This window comes from Tamandua tetradactyla, chromosome 17 (genome assembly GCF_023851605.1).
Source record: "Tamandua tetradactyla isolate mTamTet1 chromosome 17, mTamTet1.pri, whole genome shotgun sequence".
Classification (NCBI taxonomy): Eukaryota; Metazoa; Chordata; class Mammalia; order Pilosa; family Myrmecophagidae; genus Tamandua; species Tamandua tetradactyla.
The window spans coordinates 17,158,434-17,182,502 of NC_135343.1; the positions used below are offsets into that span (position 1 = coordinate 17,158,434).

General features: G+C 46.7%; 1 protein-coding gene across 1 annotated transcript; it reads left to right on the top strand.

The window, feature by feature from the left end:
- Window positions 1-3,105: 3,105 nt before the first annotated feature.
- Window positions 3,106-23,818, top strand: LOC143661097 (cyclin-K-like). Its single transcript, XM_077134724.1, has 5 exons — window positions 3,106-3,265; window positions 5,154-5,218; window positions 5,404-5,560; window positions 8,335-8,458; window positions 22,060-23,818. The coding sequence occupies exons 1-5, from the start codon at window positions 3,106-3,108 to the stop codon at window positions 23,801-23,803; spliced, it is 2,250 nt and encodes a 749-aa protein (XP_076990839.1). The 3' UTR covers window positions 23,804-23,818.
- The last annotated feature ends 251 nt before the right edge of the window (window positions 23,819-24,069 follow it).

A 24,069-nucleotide genomic window follows, 5' to 3' on the forward strand; every position in this document is an offset into this window, starting at 1 on the left:
TTTCCTGCTATTTCTTAAACTTGCCAGACATACTGCTGCCTCAGGGCCTTTGCACTAGCAGTTCCCTATACCTAGTACACCCTTCCCTAGATACCCTCATGACTAACTTCTTCACCTACTTCCAGTCTAGGTTCAAACATCACCTTCTGCCCTAAATGCCCTATTTGATTTTTGTTTTGGTTTTTTTTAGCATGGGCAGGCACTGGGAATCAAACCCGGGTCTATGGCATGGTCGGCAAGAACTCTGCCACTGAGCCACCGTGGCCCGCCCTGAGCACCCTATTTGAAAGAGCAACTCTCCCCCAACTCTAGTACTCCTGGTTACTCTTATCCTGCTTCCTTTACTCAACGTGTCCTTTGCCTTCTATTGCATTGCATGCATTTCTTATTTGTTATGATGACTACTTAGTGTCTGTCTGTACCTATTAGCATGTAAGCTCCATGAGGGCAGGGATTTTTTTTAAATCAGCTTTATGAAGATATAATTTACATCAAATAAAGTTTACTCATTTTAGATAAGTTTGGCAAATGGATACTTCCATGTAACCCAACATAGTCAAGATAGAGGACAATTTCAACACCACGAAAGTTCACTAGTGATCCTTTACAGAACTGCCCACCCGCTCACCCAGGTCCAGAAGATAGGTTTGCTGTCTATCATTACAACTTTGCCTTTTCTAGAATTTCATATAAATAGAATCATATGGCATACAGTCTTTTTGTGTCTGGCTTCTTTCACTGAGCATAATGCTTTTGAGATTCAACTTTGTCACTGAGTTTAACTGTACTTCATTCCTTTTTTATTGCTAAGAGTTATTACACTATATGAATGTAACAAAATCTGCTTAGCCATTCATCATTCATGGACACTGGTGTTGTTTACAGTTTTTGGCTATTACAAATAGAGCTGCTTTGAGCACTCATATACAGTGTTTTCATTGGAGGGTAAATACCCTGGTATAAGAGTGCTAGATCATATGGAAAGTATAGATCTAACTTTTAAAGAAAACATCTCATTCAACACTTGGTATGGTCAGTTTTATTTTTAATAGTGTGTATTGATTTCTCATTGTGGTTTTTTAATGCAATGTTATTTATATATATTATACATCACAATATATTTTTGTACATTTTCATTACTCAAAAAAATAAAAATAATAATAAAATTAAAATTAATTTTATTTATTTTCTGTCTTTATTTTCTTACTTATCTGTCCATGCATTGGATAAAAAGAGTGTCAGACACAAAGTTTTCACAATCACATGGTCACAATGTAAAAGCTATATAGTTATATAATCATCTTCAAGAATCAAGGCTATTGGATTACAGTATCAAGCATTTCCCTCTAACTACTCCAATACACGAAAAACTGAAAAGAAATATCTTTATACTATACTGCATAAAAATTAACCTCAAGAATGACCTCTTGACTCTGTTTGAAATCTCTCAGCCACTGAAACTTTACTTTGTTTCATTTCTCATTCCCCTTTTGGTCAAGAAGTCTTTCTCAATCCCTCAATGCCAGGGCCAGGCTTCTCCCTGGGAGTCGTGTCCCACAGTTACCAGGGAGAAGTACACCCTGGGAGTCATGTCCCATGTAGGGGAAAGGGCAGTGAGTTCACCTACGGAGTTGGCTTAGAGAGAGAGACCACATCTGAGCAATAAAAGAGGTTCTCTGGGGGTGACTCTTATGCACAATCATAAGTGGGGTTAGCCTCTCCTTCGCAGGAATAAGTTTCATAAGGGCAAGCCGTAAGATCAAGGGTCTGGCCCATCAGTGTAGCAGTCCCCAATGCTTACAAGAATATCAGGTCTTCCCCAGGTGGGGAAGTTTAATATTTCCACCTTTTTTCTCCAGCCACCTCAAGGGGACATCTTCTGCCCAATTTACTCGGGGATCAATCAGGGCATCACACTAACCTGTACAAACCAACAAGATCTCATTCCCTATTCATGGTTAAATGTAATTATGGTGTTCGAATAAGCTGACTACACACATTAAGTTGGATATTGTGCTACCAAAAACATAAGTTTTGCACCAAATAAATATCTCTTCCTTTGGTCTCACAGAGAAGTTGAAGTTTTACTATGCAATCAACATCATTCTTTACCCTTTAGTCTGATTGACCTTCGTCCTAACCAGATCAGCTTCACTTTTATCTCTAATTGAAGTATGATCATTTTTTCAATGTTTCTAACAGTTGAGGTGTGGGGTAATGTTGACTTTCACAGCATTATCTCCACAGAACTCCAGCTCTGAGTCTCAGGTGTCACACAGATGCCCAAAGTTCTAGGGAAGGACGAGGTTATACATGAAGAGCTCAGCGTCTCAGGATTTAGAAATAACTAAGTTAGATGCGACTAAATCACTATTCTAGTAATTTAGAAATGACTAATATAGATGTGACTCATGTAAGAGCCTTTACAATCTAGGAACCTTTACAACCACCCTTTGAGGGCAGGGATTTTGAATTCACTGTTGAATTCCAAGGGCCCTAGAATAATCTGGCACACTGCAGTCTCTAAATAAATATTGACTGAATGAATAAGTGAATGGGTTTGCAAAGTTATATTACTCTATTTTCTTTCATAGAGAGGGTTTGCTGCTGGCCCATCCCGATGTGTTTAAGCATCACTGTGGGATGCACATACATATTGGTGTGGAATTGTTGGGGAGCAGGGACTCCCTATTGAGAGAAGGGAGACAGCGAGGCCTTGGACACTGGCCTCCTATCTTCTCCCCCTGGGCACAGGCCTTTGACTATAGGGCCCCAGAGGGGCTCTCCCATCTCAGACTCAATGAGGAATAGCATCAGGAGTGCTGCCCATAGCAACTCTAGATACTGGGAAAGGGGCAGGCTGTGGAAGCAGATCGTCCGGTGGGGCAGCACAGGAGAGGGACAGCCACCCAGGAACACTGTGACAGGCAAGCACTGGGTTCAGGGGGCAGCTTCCTCCAGCTCCTCCAGGCCCGGGCAAGTGCTGAGCAAGGGGCCGGGTGAGGGCCGGGAGAGCAGGCTGCGTACCCCAGAGTTTTGGACTCTCAGCAAATAGGCTAAGCCCAGGTACGGGGAAGCTGAGGGAGCTTGTTGCAAGCACCCGACATGTTTGGAGCAAATCAGAGTCTCTGCTGTGGGGCCAAAGTCCCAGGCTGGTTCCTGGGCAGGAATCCCTCCGGGCAAGGAGCTGAAGCTAGAGCTGCACTGGGTCGTCAGACAGGCAGGGCGGGCGGCAGAGGGCTGGGGCCCGGTCCCCGGAGCACCGGTCTGGAGGGCATCAGCCTCTCCCACCGCAGCCCAGGCCTGACCTGGAAGTCAGGGATAAACTGAGCCAAAGGGACCTGGCAGGGAGCAGGGGGAAGGGCAGGAAGCAGCCCCAGCTGCGGAGAGAGGGAGGGGTGCAGAGCCCGGCAGGCAGGCAGCGAGACCGGGTCCACCCAGGTGCTGGAAGGCTTCTTCCCAGGGGGGAGTGGCTGTTCTCTGTTTAGCCAGACCTTGTAAGAGCGAAGCCTCAGGGGTTTTCAGAACCAGGTTCAAATCTCAACCTCACCATTTTAAAAGCAGGGCAAATTCTTACTATGTCAGACCCCATTTTCCTCTCTCTTTCCTCCTTGGACAGCTGAAATAACTGGACGGGCGATTGCTCAGAGAGCCTTCCGCAGAGTTGGGCTCCTTCCCCAGCCCCTCTCGGGAAGGGCCGGTGGTCTCTGACTTCCACCTCTTTGCCCCAATCCCACCCTTAAATTGGGCAGGTTGGTGGGAAAAGATTGCAGCAAGCCCTCAGCCTTACAGCTCAGCCCCGGCTGGTTTATTTGAACTAAGCATTTAGATGTAAATATGCCACACATCCTTTCCCCTCTCCGTGCCCTCGGCAGGAGGGAGCGTGTGTTGACCCCCTTTCAGCTGCAGCAAGAGTGCCCTGTGCGCCGAGATCCTATCTACACCGAAAAGAGCAGAAATATTAGACGCGGCTAAATAAGAAAACACAGATTATTGCTGGAGACCCCTAAGGCCTACTTTGTCTGTGCAATAGTTTGTTTTACTTTTCAGAAAATTTATTTTGGCTGCAGCCAGATTGATGGTGATTATATCTGAAATCCCTCCCACATATCTGTCACATAAACACTTCGTTTAATTCAGGTTTGTAAAATCTATGGGCCAAGGGGGAGTGGGTTTTCCGATTAATTAGGAGACACTGAAGCTGGGCATCTTGTCACATGCTTGTCCAGCTGCTCAGATGCTGATTATCCAAGGCTGATGGGTAGGCTGAAGGACCAGCCCCTTTCTCAGGAGGTTGGTCCCTTTGGCCTGTAAAGGGAAACCAAGGAAGGAAGGAAGGTGGGGGTGGGGGGCAGACGGCCATTTGCTGTCTAGCTGGAATGGGGGAATGGCTTATTCAGTGCTGCAAAGTGGGCCAACGCCACCCATCCTAGCTCAACCAGATGCAAGGGATTCCAAGGCTTTTTGAAGTCAATAAAATATAGCCCCCTGGAGCTTCCTCGGATAGCATCCCACACCTCCCAGGAAGGGGGATGGCCTTAGGAGCCAAGAGCTGGGGAGGTGGGAAGGCCCCTGCTCAGGCCAGCAAGGTGGGGGAGACTCAGGGCCTGGAGCCTGGGCAGCGGTGGCTCTGATTCCCCAAGACCCCCTGACCGGCAGTCACCAGGGGCTGCCAGGCCCTGCAGCAGCGGGCAGGATTTCCTTCTGTCATGCAAGTGAGCCCCTAACAGGCTGCATATGCCCGCCAGCTGTTGCTCTCCTTCTGCCACTGCAGGCCCAGACAAGAAAGGCATTATTTCCTCCCCAGCCTTCTAATCTCCAGGCTCCGCTAAATTCACAGGTCTGCTTTGGGCCCTTTCTCTGCGCTGGGTCAGCTGGGCCCTTCTCTGCGCTGAGTTCCCTTTGCTCAGAAAAGGCTCTTTCATTCTCCCAACCCCATTTGCCTTCCCCTTAGACCTAGAGTTCCTCAGCTAAGGGGGACAAGGGGCATGTGGGCCGCAGAGGCTCGTGCACACCCCTACTGGTGCAGGACGGGGTGATCCTCTCTGCACGGATGGTCCCAGGCCTGGGAGAGTCCCTGTTGGCCCAAGAATGAGTGTTTTTGAGTGCCCAAGCCTCTGGTCTTGATACCTGCCACCTTTTAATACCCACAGAAACCCAGCCAAAGAGTCCTTTTGGGACTCGTTTCACAGATGGAGTCGGAGACGGCCAGCAGGAGGTAAGCCGGCCTGGGGGCGGCGGAAACAGCGCGAACCCACGTCTGCCGGCACCCTCCTTCCCGTACAACCCGGGGCCTTCCAGAAGGCGGGCGAGAACTCTGCCTGCTGAGCCACCGAGGCCCGCGCGGATTTCCCATTCCTGTCTTTGTGCACCACCAAGCCCACCTCCCTCCCCGGACCTCAGCCTCCCTCCGTGAAAGGAGGGGGTGGGCAGCCCCTCCCCAGGCCCGGCCTTCCAGCACGGCTGCCGCAGACCCCACCTCCAAGTAACCGCAAGAACCGGGCCATCCCCGAGCTCCTCAACCTGCAGAGGGACCGGAGGCCAAACACCGGCTCTATGCGTATCCAGTTACTAAGCAAACACTTATCTTCCTTCTCGACTGGGGGACTGAACGTGCCTGTCCGCTCGCTGGCTTGGGGCCCTGGACCAAGAGAGCTCATTTTTAACCCTTTGGCTACAGCAGTTTTTTCCCCTGCAGTGCACAAAAAACAAGGCACCGATTTGTCTTGTCAGACGTTACTCGGCTCAGCCCTCTCCTTCGCGCGGAGGGAGACCTGCAGGAGGAGCCCAAGCAGCTCACCATTTTGGGCTGAGCCAGCCTTAATGTTTCACTGCTGTCCCATTTTGTAAATGCCACTTTGGAAGTGTCAGTCCCATGTCACCCTCCCTTGTAAAACAAAGGATGCCATTGTTTAGAGGGAGGGAAAGGAGAGGCCCGTTTGGAGCAGAAAGAGAAGGAGGAGACAGAGGCTGGGCAGGGGTCACCTCTTGGCATAAGAATGCAAACTCAAGGTGGAGCTGAGAGGGCCAGGGTTCTGGGGAACCCCCCCACCCCATCAGGGAACCCCCAGTCCGTGAGTTCTCCATCCCAATACTTCAAAGGGTCTCTTGAACATTTAACTTCTTATTCCTCATGACTTCCCTCTAAGGACAAGACCAGAGTTAGCATTTTGTTCTACTGAACTGATTTTCATTGGCTTCTAAGATTTTTAAAGCTCCACCCCCAGCGCCAAAAATAAACAAGCAAACAAAAACGAAACAGAGCAAAAAAGCAGCCTCGGGGGACAGGCTGTGGGAGCAATAAGGATCCAAATTCCAAAACTCTTGGGTCCACCCCAGCGTTGAGGATGTGTTAGTCACAGCCAGGAAATGGCCAAGTCTGAACACTGGCCTGGGGCTCAGAGGCTAATTGCCAGACTGTGTTTCCAGATGCGGGGTTCCTGCCTTTGGCATGGGCTTTTTCTATCACAGACCCACTCTGGGGTCATTCATCAGTGCATAAATACACACCTGGGAGGTGGGGGGACGGGCCCCCATTTCTCTGGCTTTATAAATGCGGAACTCACATTTCCCCCATTGACATCCGCAGGGGAATGATCGATTAGAGCGCCTCCAACCTTGGAGCGATTTCCAGCAAACGCGAGTCTGCCGTGCACGCCCCAGCTCCCCAAGCTTGCAGAGGAAACAGGCCTTCCCTTCCAGCCTCTTTCTTTTAGGTGAGCAAAGCAAAGGCCCCAGACCAGAGAGGAGTTCCAGGTTCAAGCTTTTGAACCACGGAGTTGGGAAGTGAACGGTCATTTCCATCTGCTGCTCAGCCGCGGGGAACCGAAGGCCCCCTGCAAGAGCACCGAGGGCTCCAAGAATGGAAGTGGGTAAGACTCACTGCTGGGTGTCTCCCCAGTGTCACAAGCATAGGGACCCAGGGCCACCTTTGTACATAGGCCAAGTAGGTAGCTGCCCAAAGGGAAGATTTGGGAGAATCACTAGCGTGGCTGCCTCACCCAAAACATTGCCTGTACCTGGTGCCTGAAAGTATACCATTGGAGACCCATCCTTTCGGTCTGTTTCTTTTTGAGACAAATGTTCCAGGTGGCAAAAATACATTTGGTTTCCTGACTTCTCAGAGGTGAATAAGTCCATCAAATCCCTTTGTAAACAGGATCAGAAGGAACTCTGGAATTCCCTCATTCATTCCTGCATTCAATCATTCCACAAAAATTGGGCATCTGCTCCATGCCAGGTATTATGTGCTAGACATGCTAGGGAAGCAACAGCAAACAAAAGCAGACCCATCTCCATGACCCTACAGGCTACTTTGGAAGACAGTCGCAAAAGCAAACAATCACACAAAGAACAGCAAATGATGACTGTGGCAGGACGAAAGGCTATGCTGGGGGCCTGTGACAGGTGGTCATCAAGGCGTACCTGAGGAAGTGTCACTCCACCTGGCTTCTGAAGGATGCAGAGGGGTTATCCAGGTGCCCGGGGGGAGGAAGGCAGCCCCCACAGAGAGAACAGCAGAAGCAAAGGCCCGTGGCCGGGGCTTGAGCATCCCAAGAACCCTGAAGGTGGATGGATGGGGTGGGGGTGGGGGGAGGAGCACTTCTGGAAAGAAGCACCAAAATTAGAGGTGAGAGAAAGAAGGCATTCTTGGTTCCAAATCTTACCGAATTGCCTTAGATCAGTGAGTGCTAAGTGTCAGGAAGAGAAAGGGAAGTAGGAAGGGGGTGGAAGGAGGCATGTGAGATGATGAGCCTCCCCGCTCACCCCAAAGGTCTGGGGCCTTTGCTTTGCTCACCTAAAAGGAAGAGGCTGGAAGGGAAGGCCTGTTTCCTCTGCAAAGGAGGCATGTTTCCCCTAAAGTTCTATCACTGAGAGAATACTTTTGGCCTCAGAAAGCACATCTTTACCTTTATGCTGTGTGTGGCATTATACAAATCACAGGAAAGGGGCCACCATCTCCCACGTTATAAGCAAGGAGACTGAGGCATTGAGTTAGCAATGCGGTCTCTTGCTATTCAGATGAAGGCTCTCTCTCCACCTCTCTGCATTTTGACCCTGGATGCAAAAGCTACTCATCATATCTGTTTCCATATCCAAACAGTAAGTGTGTTGGTGACATATGGGAGATGTTTCTGCAAAGGGGCCAAAATAGTACAACCTAAGTGCTACTCATTTGTTGGCAACCACAAGGCTGAGCTTGGAGAGAGAAGGGATCAAGGGGACTGGGTGCCGGAAGCTCCACGGGTGGCTCTGTCCTGCTGAAGCTGGTGGGACCCGCCATGTGCTGGAGCACGGTTGGCATCTTCACTGCTGAGGGCTCCTGGCCTGCAGCCTCTGTTTATTTCAAGTATGATCCTCAGGGACCGACGCAGAGAAGCACAGACATCTACTGTGCTGATGGTCGGCCTGATGCCCCCACTCCTGCTAGCCCATCCGTCACCTCCAGCAGGCAGAAGTGCACTTTCAATTTGACAAGTTGTCCCAGCCTCCCACTTAATTACATTGTCACGTAAAAGCTTTCAGGGACTCTAAGAAGAGAGTCCTCTTCAGGAAGACTTAATTCTCCTCCTAAACCATTCACTGGCTCCACTTAGCCCTCCGCTCAACACTCTGGCCTTTACCTCTATAAGCTCCAGGAAAGGTCAGCAGGTGCCTGCACCTGCTCAGGGCTGAAAGACGGCTTCCTCAGGGCTAGGAGGAGGCTCCTTCACGAATCCTCCCTCATTCGTGTCTCTCCCAGCCACTCAGGTCCAGACCATCTCCTGAGGCCCGGTAAACGGTGGACGAGGGGAAGCCATAGTCACTGAAGTTTCAGAGCAGACGAGAGATTGTGAGAGTTCAAGGTGGGGTGGGCACCCTAAAGCTGACCAGCGTTATGGCCTGAGGGGTCCAAGCCCTGACCTGCAGCCCTGTGGATAATAACTCATCTGCTCACAGCTTTGAAAAGCCTACTTAGATGAGGCCGAACACAATCAGAGTGGGCCTTCATTCAATATGACTGGCGTCTTAGAGGCCGAGGAAATGTGGGAACGGAAGTAGGAGTGAGGAGACAGAAGGAGGTGGGGGCCATGGAGGGAAGCAGAGATTGAGTTACAGGTCGCCAGCAAGTTACAGGATGCCGCAGATTTCGGGGAAAGCCTGGCCCTCCACCCCTCAATTCTGGACCTGTAGCCTCCAAAACCGTGAGACAATCAACTCCTGTTGTTTAAGCCAACCAGTCTGTAGGTTTTGTTATAGCAGCCCTAGCAAACTAAAACACCAGGCAAGGCTTGAGACTCTCGTATCGACTGCCCCCCACAGACCCACCAAGTAATAATCAGGCCCCCAGACCCTGCCATCCGTGTCGCTCCCTCTGGTTTTGAAGGTCCCTTCACATCTGGCATATGATAGCTGCCCAACGAGTCTGGAGGTCACCCCCAAATTCTTCATTTGCTTTTCTTATCTGGCAACAGATTTAGCTCTCACCTTTTCTGTAATCCCAAACTTGTGAAAAAAGAAGTCTTCATAGAAACTATCCCATTCCTAACTGCTGCCCCTACACACCTCCTCTCACACTCATGGGACTGCCTTCTCCGAGGTGACAACTGATGTCCAGGCGCTGATCCCACGATCCTCTCTGAGTCCGCATCGGCTCTGCTGCATTTGTCCCTTGGCCAGCTTCCACACCCCCGCCCCCCATCTCCCAGTCCACCCCCACGGCCTCCCCGCTCACCCCAAGCTCTGCCTCCTCTTCCTAATCTGCCTAACTCAGGGCTCCAATCTAAACCAACTTGTGATTTCAAAAACAATGCTCAATAACCACGCTGACCCCATAAACAAATGCCGTTGTGCACAGACAACAGACATCAACACAGGTATGTAGAGATAAGCATATGTGAGTTCTGTCTCCAGAAGATTTTAAATAAATGTTACCACAACACAGCTCAGCTATGTAGACTTAAAAAAAAAAAAATCAATATCGCCCCGGGCTAGCAAATGAGGAAGGAAATCACTGGGCAATGCATTATTCATGAGCTTGCAGAGTGCTGATGACTGGCAGTGATAAAAGCCCCGGAGTGAGCAGAGGCAGACTGATGGCTCCCTATCAAGACAATCTATCCAGTTTGCTTCCTGTTCTCAGGAGCTGGAGAGATGGGAGATCAGCTCTCATCACTTTTCTCCTCCCCTTGTTTTGGGAGAGTGGGACCCATGCACCTGAAGAACTGAACTTGCCCTTTGCCCTGGTCACACAGCTGGGAGCAGAACAGAGGAGGCAGAGAAGGGAATCGAATTCCCACAGGGGGAAACCCTAAGGAGAGCTAATTAGAGTTACGTCATCTGTCCACTGTCAGTTCTTCAACTCTCACCTTCTTGTGAGCAAGAAAGAATCCATCTCAGTTTTTGACGATTCTAATTGGCAAAGGGAAGAAAAAATCTTAGACATTAATCAATATCGAGTGCTTCTCTAATGGAATTGTGGGAAAGGCTCTCAGAAACCTGAGCCTAGAGTTACACTGGAGAGCCCATGGCCACCCTGCCAATGAACTCTCCCAGAGCTTGGAGGATGAAGGATGGAGGGAAAGGAAGGGCCTCAGGGCTGAGCACCCTGGAGCTTACTCTCCGATCCTCTACTGGCTCAAGAAGTTACTTTAGGCCAGGTCCTTCACTTTCCTGGCTTCTGAGGCCCCCTCTTAAAGTAAAAAGTCAACAGTGGGTCAGGAAGACACCTGAATTACCTCCCAAGTATTGCATGAGCTAGAGTGGGAGAGATAAGGAAAATCGGAGAGTGAGAAAAAATTGTCATGTTCATATTAAATTGCAAATGATTAACATAGACTCATGCACAGCTTCTACGTACCTGAGAAATATGGTACAGTAAGTCTAAGAGCATTGTGCCCATGTAAGACACAGGGTCACTCAAAGTACAGTTTGATAGGGTAATTTCTACCCCTGTGAAAACCCCTATGATCATATTTGCTGAGCTTCTAGGAGAAAGTAAGAGCCCGTTGTCTGCTAGTTTTACAGGTCTCTGCCTTGCTCCTCCACCAGAGCTCCTAGCAGGTTGGGTGGGTGGTACTTCTAGACAGCAGGGTCCAAGTCAGAGGTCAACGGGTATGGACCCAAAGGGAGGGGAGGCAGGAGCCAGGCTCATCGTCCAGCCACCTTATAGTCCTGTCCAACAGGGCCCCTGGGTTAGCTGACAGGATGAGTCAGCATGAGCAAGCGTAAGCCCAGGACAGCGGAGCTTAGTGACCCTTCCTCCCGGGCTGAGTCAGCACAAATAGGGAAACCCTGCTAGAAAATTCAAACCACTTTAGTGAAAAGTCTGAACTTTTAATGCTGTTTCGATATTTTCTTATCCATATAGGACTTTGAACTGGATTTACAAACCATGACAAATAGAGATCCTGTGGCCCCACTTACCAAATGGGGAATTATTCTTATAATTGATGGTTGATTATATTCTAGCACATGCTCCTAAAGTGTGGGACAACTGTTGTTTTAATTAGGTAATAGCAATTTCTGGAAGGAAAGGCTTCCAGAAATCTCAGGCATCCAGAACCATCAAAATACCAGTTGGAAAGTGAAAAGAAGACCTGAGGAGCAGCTTTGATAAAGCTCATGCATGGCACTCTTGAAAAGATGCATGCCCTTCAGCGTCTCACCCAGACATGGCTTCTAAGAGGTAGAGCTTGGCAGTAAAGAAACACTGACAATGGCAATAAAGTATCAGTTGACAGCCCAAGGAAGTGCTGTTTTCTCTCTGGGTCATGAACCTGGGACCATTTAGTGCAGAAATAAAAAACACTAACAAAAACAACAAAAGCTCTCTTTCCATTAATAGTTCCAGAGTACATCCTTGTGACACAAAATATCACAGAATAGTAGAAGATGGTATTAAGTCCCCCTAAAATATAATTTATTCCAGTGTTTCTAAAATTGGGGTTTATCAGAACATCTTTTCTAAGAAATGTGAATAGGTAGGCTATTTAAAAATAGGCCATGGCCAGACTAGCTTGGGAAGTATTTAATATATCCCCTCATATATTCACAATGCACATTGAAATACTGAAGGCACTGCAAAGCACAGCAGTAGATAAACTTTGACTTTCATTTATTACATATCTTCCAAATTTACTTAAGGATGGAACCAATTTTCTCCTCAATATAGTCAACATACTATGAAACAATGTTATTTTGGTTAAAAACATATTTGCCCTCCCACTCCCCCTGCCCTTAGCCCACCCACACACATGCTTTATCAAGACCTCAAAAGGGTTAGGTAAGTGTCCAGAAGAAGCTATCAGACCACCTGTTCGAATAAGGCAACTTGTTGTATGTGACTGGTTGCTCTAGGGGCCCCAATTCTTCACCCTTCTCTATAACCACACTTTTTGCTATATAATTTTGTAGTCCCCCCACAAAAGGAAAGGAATATATTTTCTGACCCCTCAACTCTGAGTTCAATTGTGTGACTTGATTTGGCCAGTAAAATGAGGCAGAAATGACTGTGTGCCAGCTCCCAGCTGTGATTCCTCTTGCTGTCTTCCACCAGAGCTAATGGCCATGAGAACATGCTTGAGCTGGCGTGCTGAAGGATTGAAGATGTGAAGCAGAACTGAGTCATCCCAGTTCCCCAGACAAGGCCAGCCTAGATCAGCCAATGGCTAGTCAACCATCAGGCATTTGAGTTGAGGGCAACCAAGAATGGCGGAAATGCCTGGCTAATCTCCAGCTGACCCTGGCTGAGTAGGCAATAGGCAGTTATTACTGCATGACACTGAGGTTTTGTGGCTATATGTCATGCGTCACACAGCAATATTGAGGGAATAGATAATTGGTACAATTTAGTAGGAGAACACAGGCTCTGGAGTCTGATACCTTTATATTCAAATCCTAGCTCCACTATCATTTTTGTATACCTGAGCAAGTTATGCAACTTCCCTTAGCTTTAGCTTCCTACTCTACTAAACACATGACCCCAGAATATGATAAACAGAAATGACATATGAAAGTGCCTAAAACAGTGTCTGACGCATGGTAGGTAATCAATACATTTTATTTCTTTTACTTGCAATCCTTTAATTGAATGCAAAGAATTTCCAACTAAGGCTGAGTACTTTGGTGTCTTCATTCATAGATATGAACAGTCCAGAATCAGAGCCACCATGATATTTCACATGAAGGGTTGTCTTTGTGCATGTACTGTTTAGAAGCCTGCTTGTATCACTTCACTTGATACAGCATAAAGTTCTTTGAATATTCCAATTTTGATATCAATAGTCTTCTACATCATTTTCAAAGACCACAGAGTAGCCTATTAAATGGTCACACCATTATTTAGTTTATTGTTTGGGAAGTTTCCTTTTGTTTTCACTAAATAAGAAGTAAATTAATATTAAATACCAAGGCAGACTCCCTACCCCATGTTAGGGACAGACCCTTCCAATATGGAAATTTAGAATGGCCATAGCCCAAATATCCCTAACAAGAGGAATGGAAAGATCAAAGGTGATGGTGGAGTTATACAGTGAAGATTTAACAATGAATTTAACAAATGAATATGAATCCTGAATCATTACACTGATATGTCTTTTAGTCTCAGTATTTTAGAGCAGCTAGAAGTAAAAACCTAATATTATAGAGATGAAACTCATGTCAAACTCTGAAATAATGTTCTACAACTAATTGTCGTGCTGTGCTTTGAAATTTATTGCTTTTTTGTATATATATTATTTTTTCAAGAAAAAAGAAGGAAGAAAGTTTATTGTGATGATAAAAAATATTAAAGCCTTCTAGTCTCCTATATTCTGGAGCAGCTAGAAGGAAAAACCTGAGAGGATCGTATGATAGCCCATGACACACTCTGGGATCTGTCCTGTATCTACGTGTTGAAGAGTGCTTTGAAAACTATTGCTTTTTTATTTCTTTGCTTTGTATATATATTGTACTATACAATAAAATAGTTTTAAAAAAGATACCAAGGTAGATAGGATGAGGTAATTGTAAAATAGGAAATAATGAATGGAAGAATAGCAAAGAGAGTACGAAGTCTTTAAACTGACATTCAAAATAATTTCCCTGCATCCATGAACATTTAACATCTCTGCAAAAATTATGCTTAAGAAGAGGCACATACTTTATAAAACTGTCTATCCTGAATGAGTAAAATAAGAGCTTTGATGCCTAAAGGAAAAAGCTTCTTTTGTCTGAGAAAGTTCACTTCTGAGGCACACTAGAACCAGAAAACTGAAGAGCTGACAATGGCAAAGTAGGCAGCTCCAAACAACAGTCTAAACAGCAAAAAAAAATCCCCTTCCTAGCTTGACAGTGGTCTTGAGGATATTCCTAGTGTGGGCCCTGGTCCCTGGTTCTGGAGGGAACAGATCAGACCCTATTTGCAGGGAACTTTTTGTTTTAACCTGCCTAGGGTTATCCAGGAGACTGATGCAAGGTGCTTGCATCCCTAAAGCATGATTACTTCGGAACTTACTCAGAGTGGAAAAGGGGTAGATGTTCCATAAAACTGTAAAATGAATGAACAACCCATAGCCATCTGGGCAAAAGATTATAGCTGAAGCATACAATAGAACGAAAGCATGAGAGGAAAATCTGGTATACTGGGGAATTTAGAAAGCCACATGCTCAGGAAAGTCCCAAGAAGACCCTAAGCTTTCACCTCTGGCTAACCTCTAGGTTCAGTGTAAGCAGGAAGTGAAGGTTAAGACAAAGTTGTAAACAGCTTGCCTAGCATTAAGGGAGTAACCCCAGCACAGAGGCAATCTGCAAAGACTGGAAGAGGATTTTTTTTTTTTTAATTTAGAAAAATTAAATTTTTCTAAAATTTTCCTTCCTTCCTTTACTTCCCTTCCTTTGTTCCTTTCTTCTCTCCCCTTCTCCTTCTCCATCTCCTTCTCCTCCTCCTTCTTCTTTTCTTTCTCTCTCTCTCTCATTCCTGGTGTTCAAGAAATCTCTGTCAAAACACTACATGAACACAGGCTAAAGGAATAGAGACTGATCACACACGACAAAGAATACAGACTTTACAAAAATAGTTTATAAAAATCACTCAACAGACAGCTATAGCTGACAACAAGCAACAAAAACAAAATCTGAGGAGTGGGAGGAATCTAATGTCCAGAGTTACCACATCATAATATTCAAAATATGCAGTTTTCAACAAGAAAATTCTGAAGCATGCAAAGAAACAAGCATGTATGTTCCATTCACAAAAGAGAGTGACAGAAGCTGTCCCTAAGGGAGTACATACTTTGGAATTACTAGGCAGAGATTTTAATTCAACTGTCTTAAATATGCCTCTAAAGCTAAAGGAAAACATGGACAAGGAGCTAAGGGCAACCAGTAGAAAGATATGTGAACAAATAGAGACTATCAATGAAGAGATTGAAATCCTAGAAAGAAAACAAATAGAAATTCGGGAGCTGAAAAATATAATAAAAAATGAAAAGCTAATGAGAGGGTTTCAATAGCAGATTTGAGCAGGCAGAAGAAAAAGTCCATGAACTTGAAGATTTGTCCATTGAAATTATCCAGTCTAAGGAGCAGAAAGAAAAAAGAAGGAAGAAAATCAAACGGAACTAAGAGAACTGTGGGACACTGTATAAGTCAGGGTTCGTTAGAGAAACAGAACCAACTGGAGCTATTGGTACCTGTATTAGTTAGGGTTCTCTAGAGAAACAGAACCAACAGGGAACACTCGCAAATATAAAATTTATGAAAGTGTCTCACGTGACTGTAGGAACGCAGAGTCCAAAACCACAGGGCAGGCTGCGAAGCTGATGACTCCAATGGATGGCCTGGATGAACTCCACAGGAGAGGCTCACCAGCCAAAGCAGGAATGCAACCTGTCTCCTCTGAGTCCTCCTTAAAAGGCTTCCCATAATTGCATTTAGCATCACTAATTGCAGAAGACACTCCCCTTTGGCTGATTACAAATGGAATCAGCTGTGAATGTAGCTGACGTGATCATGACCTAATCCTATGAAATGTCCTCATTGCAACAGACAGGCCAGCGCTTGCCCAATCAGATTATCAGGTACCACAACTTGGCCAAGTTGACACCTGTCCCTAACCATGACAGTCCACCCCTTGTCAACTTGGCACCTATATATATATATATATATATATATATATATATATATATATATATATCACCTTAGACCATACTTACTTTCCAAATGAAAACAAATAAGCACACATTTTTTCTTTTACCTGACAATACTCAACTGTCCTGCATATAACTGGAAACACATTACATCTCTCCAGAATAGCGTGCAAATCCTTGGGCAACATTCATTCTTAAACTTGATATCTTACAACTTAAATAGTATAACACAAGCAAAACAGCATTACAGTCCTCGTTTCTGTAACTGATCACGTGGTCGAAGTTCATATTTATCACTACCTTCTTCCACTACCCATTCCATGTTCCCTTTCCCCTCAGCAAGCACTTCAGCTGGCCGTGGTTCTTTGCCTGGTGGGGTGACCCAAACCTTCATTCCTGAAGTCTCAGAGCCATTAGTGGTCCTGCCTGGATTGTGTTGTTGCAGTTTTCCATTGATTTTAATCACAGGGCATGGTAGTACTAAGAGACGCCCCAGGGGATCTCCTATATTCCAAGAAAACTCTTCTTTACCTCCATTATGTAGTTGCAGTCCTACTTCCTTCTGATAGTCAGGGTCAATTACCCCAGACAATAATGTAATCCCCTTCTTGGTGTGTTGATCCAGAGGCATAAGTAGCCCAAAGTGGCCAGGTGGCAATCTTAACTTCCAGTTCAGTGGTATCACTGTTGTTTCTCCTGGAGAAAGCACACCCCGTTTTGGAACTAAAACCTGTAGACCAGCAGAACTCAGGGTAGCAGGGACAGGAAGCAAAAATTTTCCTAGTGGATCACTAGGAGTAATAGTGAGTGGCACCACACCCATTTCCACCCCTTGGTTCCTGGACCCATGGTTCCTGGCTATGGGAGAAACAGCACCATACAGCGGATGCTGATTCAGAGCATACACAGCTTCCTGGAGAACATTACCCCAGCCTTTCAAGTTTTTGCCACCTAGTTGGCACCGTAATTGAGTTTTCAAAAGGCCATTCCACCGTTCTATCAATCCAGCTGCTTCTGGATGATGGGGAACATGGTAAGACCAGAGAATTCCATGAGGATGTGCCCATTCCCGCACTTCATTTGCTGTGAAGTGTGTTCCTTGATCCGAAGCAATGCTATGTGGAATACCATGACGATGGATAAGGCATTCTGTAAGCCCACGGATAGTAGTTTTGACAGAAGTATTGCGTGCAGGGAAAGCAAACCCATATCCAGAGTATGTGTCTATTCCAGTTAGAACAAATCGCTGCCCCTTCCATGAAGGGAGTGGTCCAATGTAATCAACCTGCCACCATGTAGCTGGCTGGTCACCTCGGGGAATGGTGCCATATCGGGGGTTGAGCGTGTGCCCCAGAAATGGCAGAGAGCCCAGGGGTGGCCCTGATGCCTGGAGAGAGTGGAGTCCAGAGGTGGTCTCCTCGATGTTCCCCGAGGTTGATTTGGAAAGAGGCGGGCCACTGCATAGGCCCTTGGAAGGGGTGGGACTGCCACTTTCTAAAGCGGAAGGATAAATGACTTTCAGACTTTGAGATCCCACGGCGCCTGCCCTGCAGGTTTTACATCTGTGTTCCAGTTTCTCCCTATGGAAATGACAATCTATATCCTGTGAATATCCTCCTTTGCATCTTGGCACCAGACAACTTGTTTTGAGATTCACAGGTCCACAGCAAGAGAATTTTTTACATCTGTGTAAGGTGATGCTTGAAGTTGCCAAGTTGACAAGGGGTGGACATGTGTTAGTTAGATTCAGTTGTCAACTTGGCCAGGTGAGCATACCTAGTCTTGTTGCTGCGGACATAAGCCAACGGTACGTGAACCTCATCTGTTGCCAATGACATCCGCAGTCAGCTAGGAGGCGTGTCTGCTGCAATGAGTGATGTTTGACTTAATTGGCTGGTGCTTAAATGAGAGATTGCAACGTAGTACTGCTAAGCAGCTCAACATTCCTCATCTCAGCACTAGCAGCTCAGCCCAGGCCTTTGGAGATGCAGAAAGAAGTCACCCCGGGGAAAGCTGTTGAAACCCAGGGGCCTGGAGAGAAGACCAGCAGAGACCATCTTGTGCCTTCCACGTAAGAAAGAACCTCAGTGGAAAGTTAGCTGCCTTTCCTCTGAAGAACCAACAAAATAAATCCCCTTTTATTAAAAGCCAATCCGTCTCTGGTGTGTTGCATTCCGGCAGCTAGCAAACTAGAACAGTACCAGAGAAGTGGGGTGCTGTGGTTTGCAAATACCAAACATGTTGGAGCAGTTTTTTAAATGGATAGGAGAGGGATTCTGGAGTAGTTGTGAGGAGCTCCATAAAGAAAGCCTGGAATGCTTTGAAAAGACTGTTGGCAGGAAAGTGGACTTTGAAGATATCTCTGACAAGGCTTTAGACAGAAATAATGAATGTGTCATTGCAAACTGGAAGAAAAGTAACCCTTTGATTAGATTACTTTATGGAGATGTGGCACACCTAATTGTGGGTGGGATCTTTTAGTTAGATGGAGATGTGACCCACCCATTCAAGATGGATCTTGATTAGTTTACTAGAGTCCTTTAAAAGGGGAACCATTGTGGAAAAAGCTCAGAGCTGACACAGATAGAGACATTTGGAGAAGCAGAAAGAAAATGTCCCCTGGGGAAGCTGTTTGAAACTAGAAGCCAAAGAACCAGCAGATGCCAGCCACATGCCTTCCCAGCTGACAGAGGTGTTTCAGACCCATCAGCCTTTCTTGAGTCATTGTATCTTTTCTTGAATGCCTTAGTTTGGACATTTTTATAGTCTTAGAGCTATAAACTTGTAACTTAATAAATTCCCCTTTTAAAAGCCATTCCATTTCTGGTATATTACAATCCGGCAGCACTTAACAAACCAAAAGAGATGCCATTAAGCATACCAACATATGTGTTCTAGTTTGCTAGCTGCTGGAATGCAATTTGTTCTGGTTTGCTAGCTGCTGGAATGCAATTTGTTCTGGTTTGCTAGCTGCCGGAATGCAACACACCAGAGATTGATTGGCTTTTAATAAAAGGGGATTTATTTTGTTGGTTCTTCAGAGGAAAGGCAGCTAACTTTCCACTGAGGTTCTTTCTTACGTGGAAGGCACAGGATGGTCTCTGCTGGTCTTCTCTCCAGGCCCCTGGGTTTCAACAGCTTTCCCCGGGGTGACTTCTTTCTGCATCTCCAAAGGCCTGGGCTGAGCTGCTAGTGCTGAGATGAGGAATGTTGAGCTGCTTAGCAGTACTACATTGCAATCTCTCATTTAAGCACCAGCCAATTAAGTCAAACATCACTCATTGCAGCAGACACGCCTCCTAGCTGACTGCGGATGTCATTGGCAACAGATGAGGTTCACGTACCGTTGGCTTATGTCCGCAGCAACAAGACTAGGTATGCTCACCTGGCCAAGTTGACAACTGAATCTAACTAACACATGTCCACCCCTTGTCAACTTGGCAACTTCAAGCATCACCTTACACAGATGTAAAAAATTCTCTTGCTGTGGACCTGTGAATCTCAAAACAAGTTGTCTGGTGCCAAGATGCAAAGGAGGATATTCACAGGATATAGATTGTCATTTCCATAGGGAGAAACTGGAACACAGATGTAAAACCTGCAGGGCAGGCGCCGTGGGATCTCAAAGTCTGAAAGTCATTTATCCTTCCGCTTTAGAAAGTGGCAGTCCCACCCCTTCCAAGGGCCTATGCAGTGGCCCGCCTCTTTCCAAATCAACCTCGGGGAACATCGAGGAGACCACCTCTGGACTCCACTCTCTCCAGGCATCAGGGCCACCCCTGGGCTCTCTGCCATTTCTGGGGCGCACGCTCAACCCCTCCACATGGTGGCAGCCAGGCTCTCCCAGTCCCCCAAGGAGCGTGCTACGCCTTTTCCAAGGCCCGAGGCTGCACAACTATTCCACTGCAATGAGAGGGGAGACTCATCCTCGCCCTTCAGGGTAAACTCACCCTCTCCACACATACAGGTGGGTCCACTCTCCTGGCCGAGGTTTCTTGGCTTCAGACCCGAACTTCCATGGTTCTCACTCTGCAAACTCCAATCTCTCCCTTTTGTGTCCTCCTTTGTCAAGATTGGCGGTGGTTCCATTTACACCAACAGTCTCTTCAAGCACTCCAGGACTTCTCCATCAATCTCTTCACAGTTCCTCCAAAGTCTTCCCCTTAGCCATCCAAAACACAGTTCCAACAGATCTGGCATTTGCAAACCGCAGCAGCACCCCACTCCCGGTACCAACTCTGTTCTGGTTTGCTAGCTGCCGGAATGCAACACACCAGAGACGGATTGGCTTTTAATAAAAGGGGATTTATTTTGTTGGTTCTTCAGAGGAAAGGCAGCTAACTTTCCACTGAGGTTCTTTCTTACGTGGAAGGCACAGGATGGTCTCTGCTGGTCTTCTCTCCAGGCCCCTGAAAGAATTCCCCGGGGTGATTTCTTTCTCCATCTCCAAGGGCCCGGGCTGAGCTGCAAGTGCTGAGATGAGGAATGCCAAGCTGCTAGACTGTGCTACATTGCGTTCTCTCATTTAAGCACAAGCCAATTAAGTTAAATGTCACTCATTGCAGCAGACACGCCTCCTAGCCGACTGCGGATGTAATTAGCAACAGATGAGATTCACCTACCATTGGCTCATGTCCACAGCAACAGAACTAGGTGTTTTCACCTGGCCAAGTTGACAACTGAATCTAACTACCACAGCAATATACCAGAAATGGAATGGCTTTTAAAAAGGGAGTTTAAATAAGTTGCTAGTTTACAGTTCTAAGGTCAAGAAAATGTCCCAATTACAACAAGTCTACAGAAATGTCCAATCTAAGGCATCCAGGGGAAGATACCTTGGTTCCAGAAGGCCGATGAAGTTCAGGGTTTCTCTCTCAAGTGGAAGGGCACATGGCAAACACAGTCAGGGTTCCTCTCTCATCTGGAAGGGCACATGGTGAGCAAGACATCATCTGCTAGCTTCTTCCCCTGGCTTCCTGTTTCATGAAGCTCCCCAGGAGGTGTTTTCCTTCTTCTTTTCCAAAGCGCTGGCTGATGGACTCTCTGCTTCATGGTGCTGCAGCATTCTCTGCTCTCTCTGAATCTCTTTCATTCTCCAAATGTTTCCACTTTTATAGGACTCCAGAAACTTATCAAGACCCACCCAAATGGTGGAGACATGTCATCACCTAATCCAGCTTAACAACCACTCTTGATTAAATCACATCTCCAGGGAGATGATCTTATTACAGTTTCAAACACACAGTATTGAATAGAGATTATTCTGCCTTTATGAAATGGGATTTATATTAAAACATGGCTTTTCTAGGGTCCATACATCCTTTCAAACCAGCACAATATGAAATGTGGGAATCCCAAAAATACAGGAGAGATGGGGCAGAGGAAATACTTGAAGAAATAATAGCCAAATATTTCCCACATTTGATAAAAGCTATGAATCTACACATTCAAGAGGTTCATGAACACCAAAAAAGGGTAAATGCAAAGAGATCCTCACCAAGACCTGCATTATGATCAAATGGTCCAAAGCAAAAGACAGAGAATCTTGAAAGCAGCAAGAGTGAAGTGACTCGTCATGTACAAGGGATCCACAACAAGATTAGTAGTAGATGTTTCATCAGAAAACACAGATGCCAAAAGAGAGGTAAATGACATTTTTAAAGTGCTGAAAGAAAAATAAATGTCAACCAATAATTCTATACCCAGCAAAGTTATCTGTCAAAAAACGAAGGTGAGGGTGAGCCACAATGGCTCAGCAAGCAGAGTTCTCGCCTGCCATGCAAAAAAATAAAAAAAGAAGGAGAAATTAAGATATTGTCAGTGGCGCAGTTCCACATCCAAGATGGCCGCAGTCGGTAAGGGGGAACGTCGCTAAGGCGTTTGCCTGAGGCAAGGGGATTCTAACATTTTCAGAGAACCTTTTGGAAAGAACAAGTCTACTTCAATAAAGGAAGGAGAATAAAGAAAATTCAAGCCCTTCAGTCTCTTCGGCAAACCTGGACCACACAAAACCATGTTGGTACTGGGATAAGAAAGACTTGGCGCACACACCCTCACAACTAGAAGGACTTGATCCAGCCACTGAGGCCCGCTACCGCCGAGAGGGGGCTCGGTTCATCTTTGATGTGGGCACTCGTTTAGGGCTACATTATGATACCCTGGCAATTGGAATAATTTATTTTCATCGTTTCTATATGTTTCATTCCTTCAAGCAGTTCCCAAGGTATGTGACAGGAGCTTGTTGTCTCTTTTTGGCTGGGAAAGTAGAAGAAACGCCAAAAAAATGTAAAGATATCATCAAAACAGCTCGTAGTTTATTAAATGATGTACAATTTGGCCAATTTGGAGATGACCCAAAGGAAGAAGTCATGGTTTTAGAGAGAATCTTACTACAAACCATAAAGTTTGATTTACAGGTGGAGCATCCATACCAATTCTTACTCAAATATGCAAAACAACTCAAAGGTGATAAAAACAAAATTCAAAAGTTGGTTCAAATGGCGTGGACATTTGTAAATGACAGTCTGTGCACAACCTTGTCACTGCAGTGGGAACCAGAGATTATCGCAGTAGCAGTGATGTATCTCGCAGGACGTTTGTGCAAATTTGAAATACAGGAGTGGACTTCCAAACCCATGTATAGGAGATGGTGGGAGCAGTTTGTTCAGGATGTTCCTGTTGATGTTTTGGAAGATATCTGCCACCAAATCCTGGATCTTTACTCACAAGGGAAACAACAGATGCCTCATCATAGCCCCCATCAGCTCCAGCAGCCCCCATCTCTTCAGCCTACACCACAAGTGACACAAGTACAACAGTCACAACAGTCCCAAGGCCCTGAGCCTACCCAGCCCCAACAGAAGGATTCCCAGCAGTCAGCCCAGCAGCAACAGCAAGCAGCACAGCAACCGAAGAAACCATCTCCACAACCCAGTCCTCCCAGACAGGTTAAACGTGCTGTGGTTGTATCTCCCAAAGAAGAGAACAAAGCAGCAGAACCACCACCACCAAAAATTCCCAAAATCGAGACCACTCACCCACCAATGCCTCCAGCCCACCCTCCTCCAGACCGGAAGCCTCCTCTTGCAGCTGCCTTAAGTGAGGCTGAGCCACCAGGCCCTGTGGATGCCAGTGACCTCCCCAAAGTCCAGATCCCCCCTCCAGCACACCCAGCCCCGGTGCACCAGCCACCACCACTCCCCCACCGGCCCCCACCTCCACCCCCCTCCAGCTACATGACTGGGATGTCCACCACTAGCTCCTACATGTCTGGAGAGGGTTACCAGAACCTGCAGTCCCTGATGAAGACCGAGGGCCCCACCTATGGTGCCATGCCCCCTGCCTATGGCCCACCAGCACACCTGCCCTACCATCCCCATGTCTACCCTCCCAACCCACCACCACCACCTGTGCCTCCACCACCAGCCTCCTTTCCCCCACCTACCATTCCCCCTCCCACTTCTGGCTACCCCCCACCTCCACCCACCTACAACCCCAACTTCCCACCCCCACCCCCACGCCTGCCCCCCACTCACGCAGTCCCACCACACCCTCCTCCTGGCTTGGGCCTGCCGCCTGCTAGCTACCCACCTCCAGCCGTGCCACCTGGAGGGCAGCCGCCTGTGCCACCCCCCATCCCCCCACCTGGCATGCCTCCAGTGGGGGGCCTGGGGCGGGCAGCCTGGATGAGATAACGTGATGCCTTTGGGTTTTTTGTTGTTTTTTCTTTTAAAAAGTTTTTCAAATCAACTTGAAGAGTAGTGTAAATGGGTAAGCAGAGGGTACTTTGTAAAATGCTAGACAGCTGCAGTATGGAAAGAAAGGGACTGGTGAAATGAAATCAGGGTGGCCCTCCCTATCTGGAGCATGGGAACACGCTGGCTTTCCGCATACCTGCCATGGGAGCAGCTCTGCAGTTTGACTGCACACTTCATTTCAGCTGAAGCTGGGAGTCCTGCGC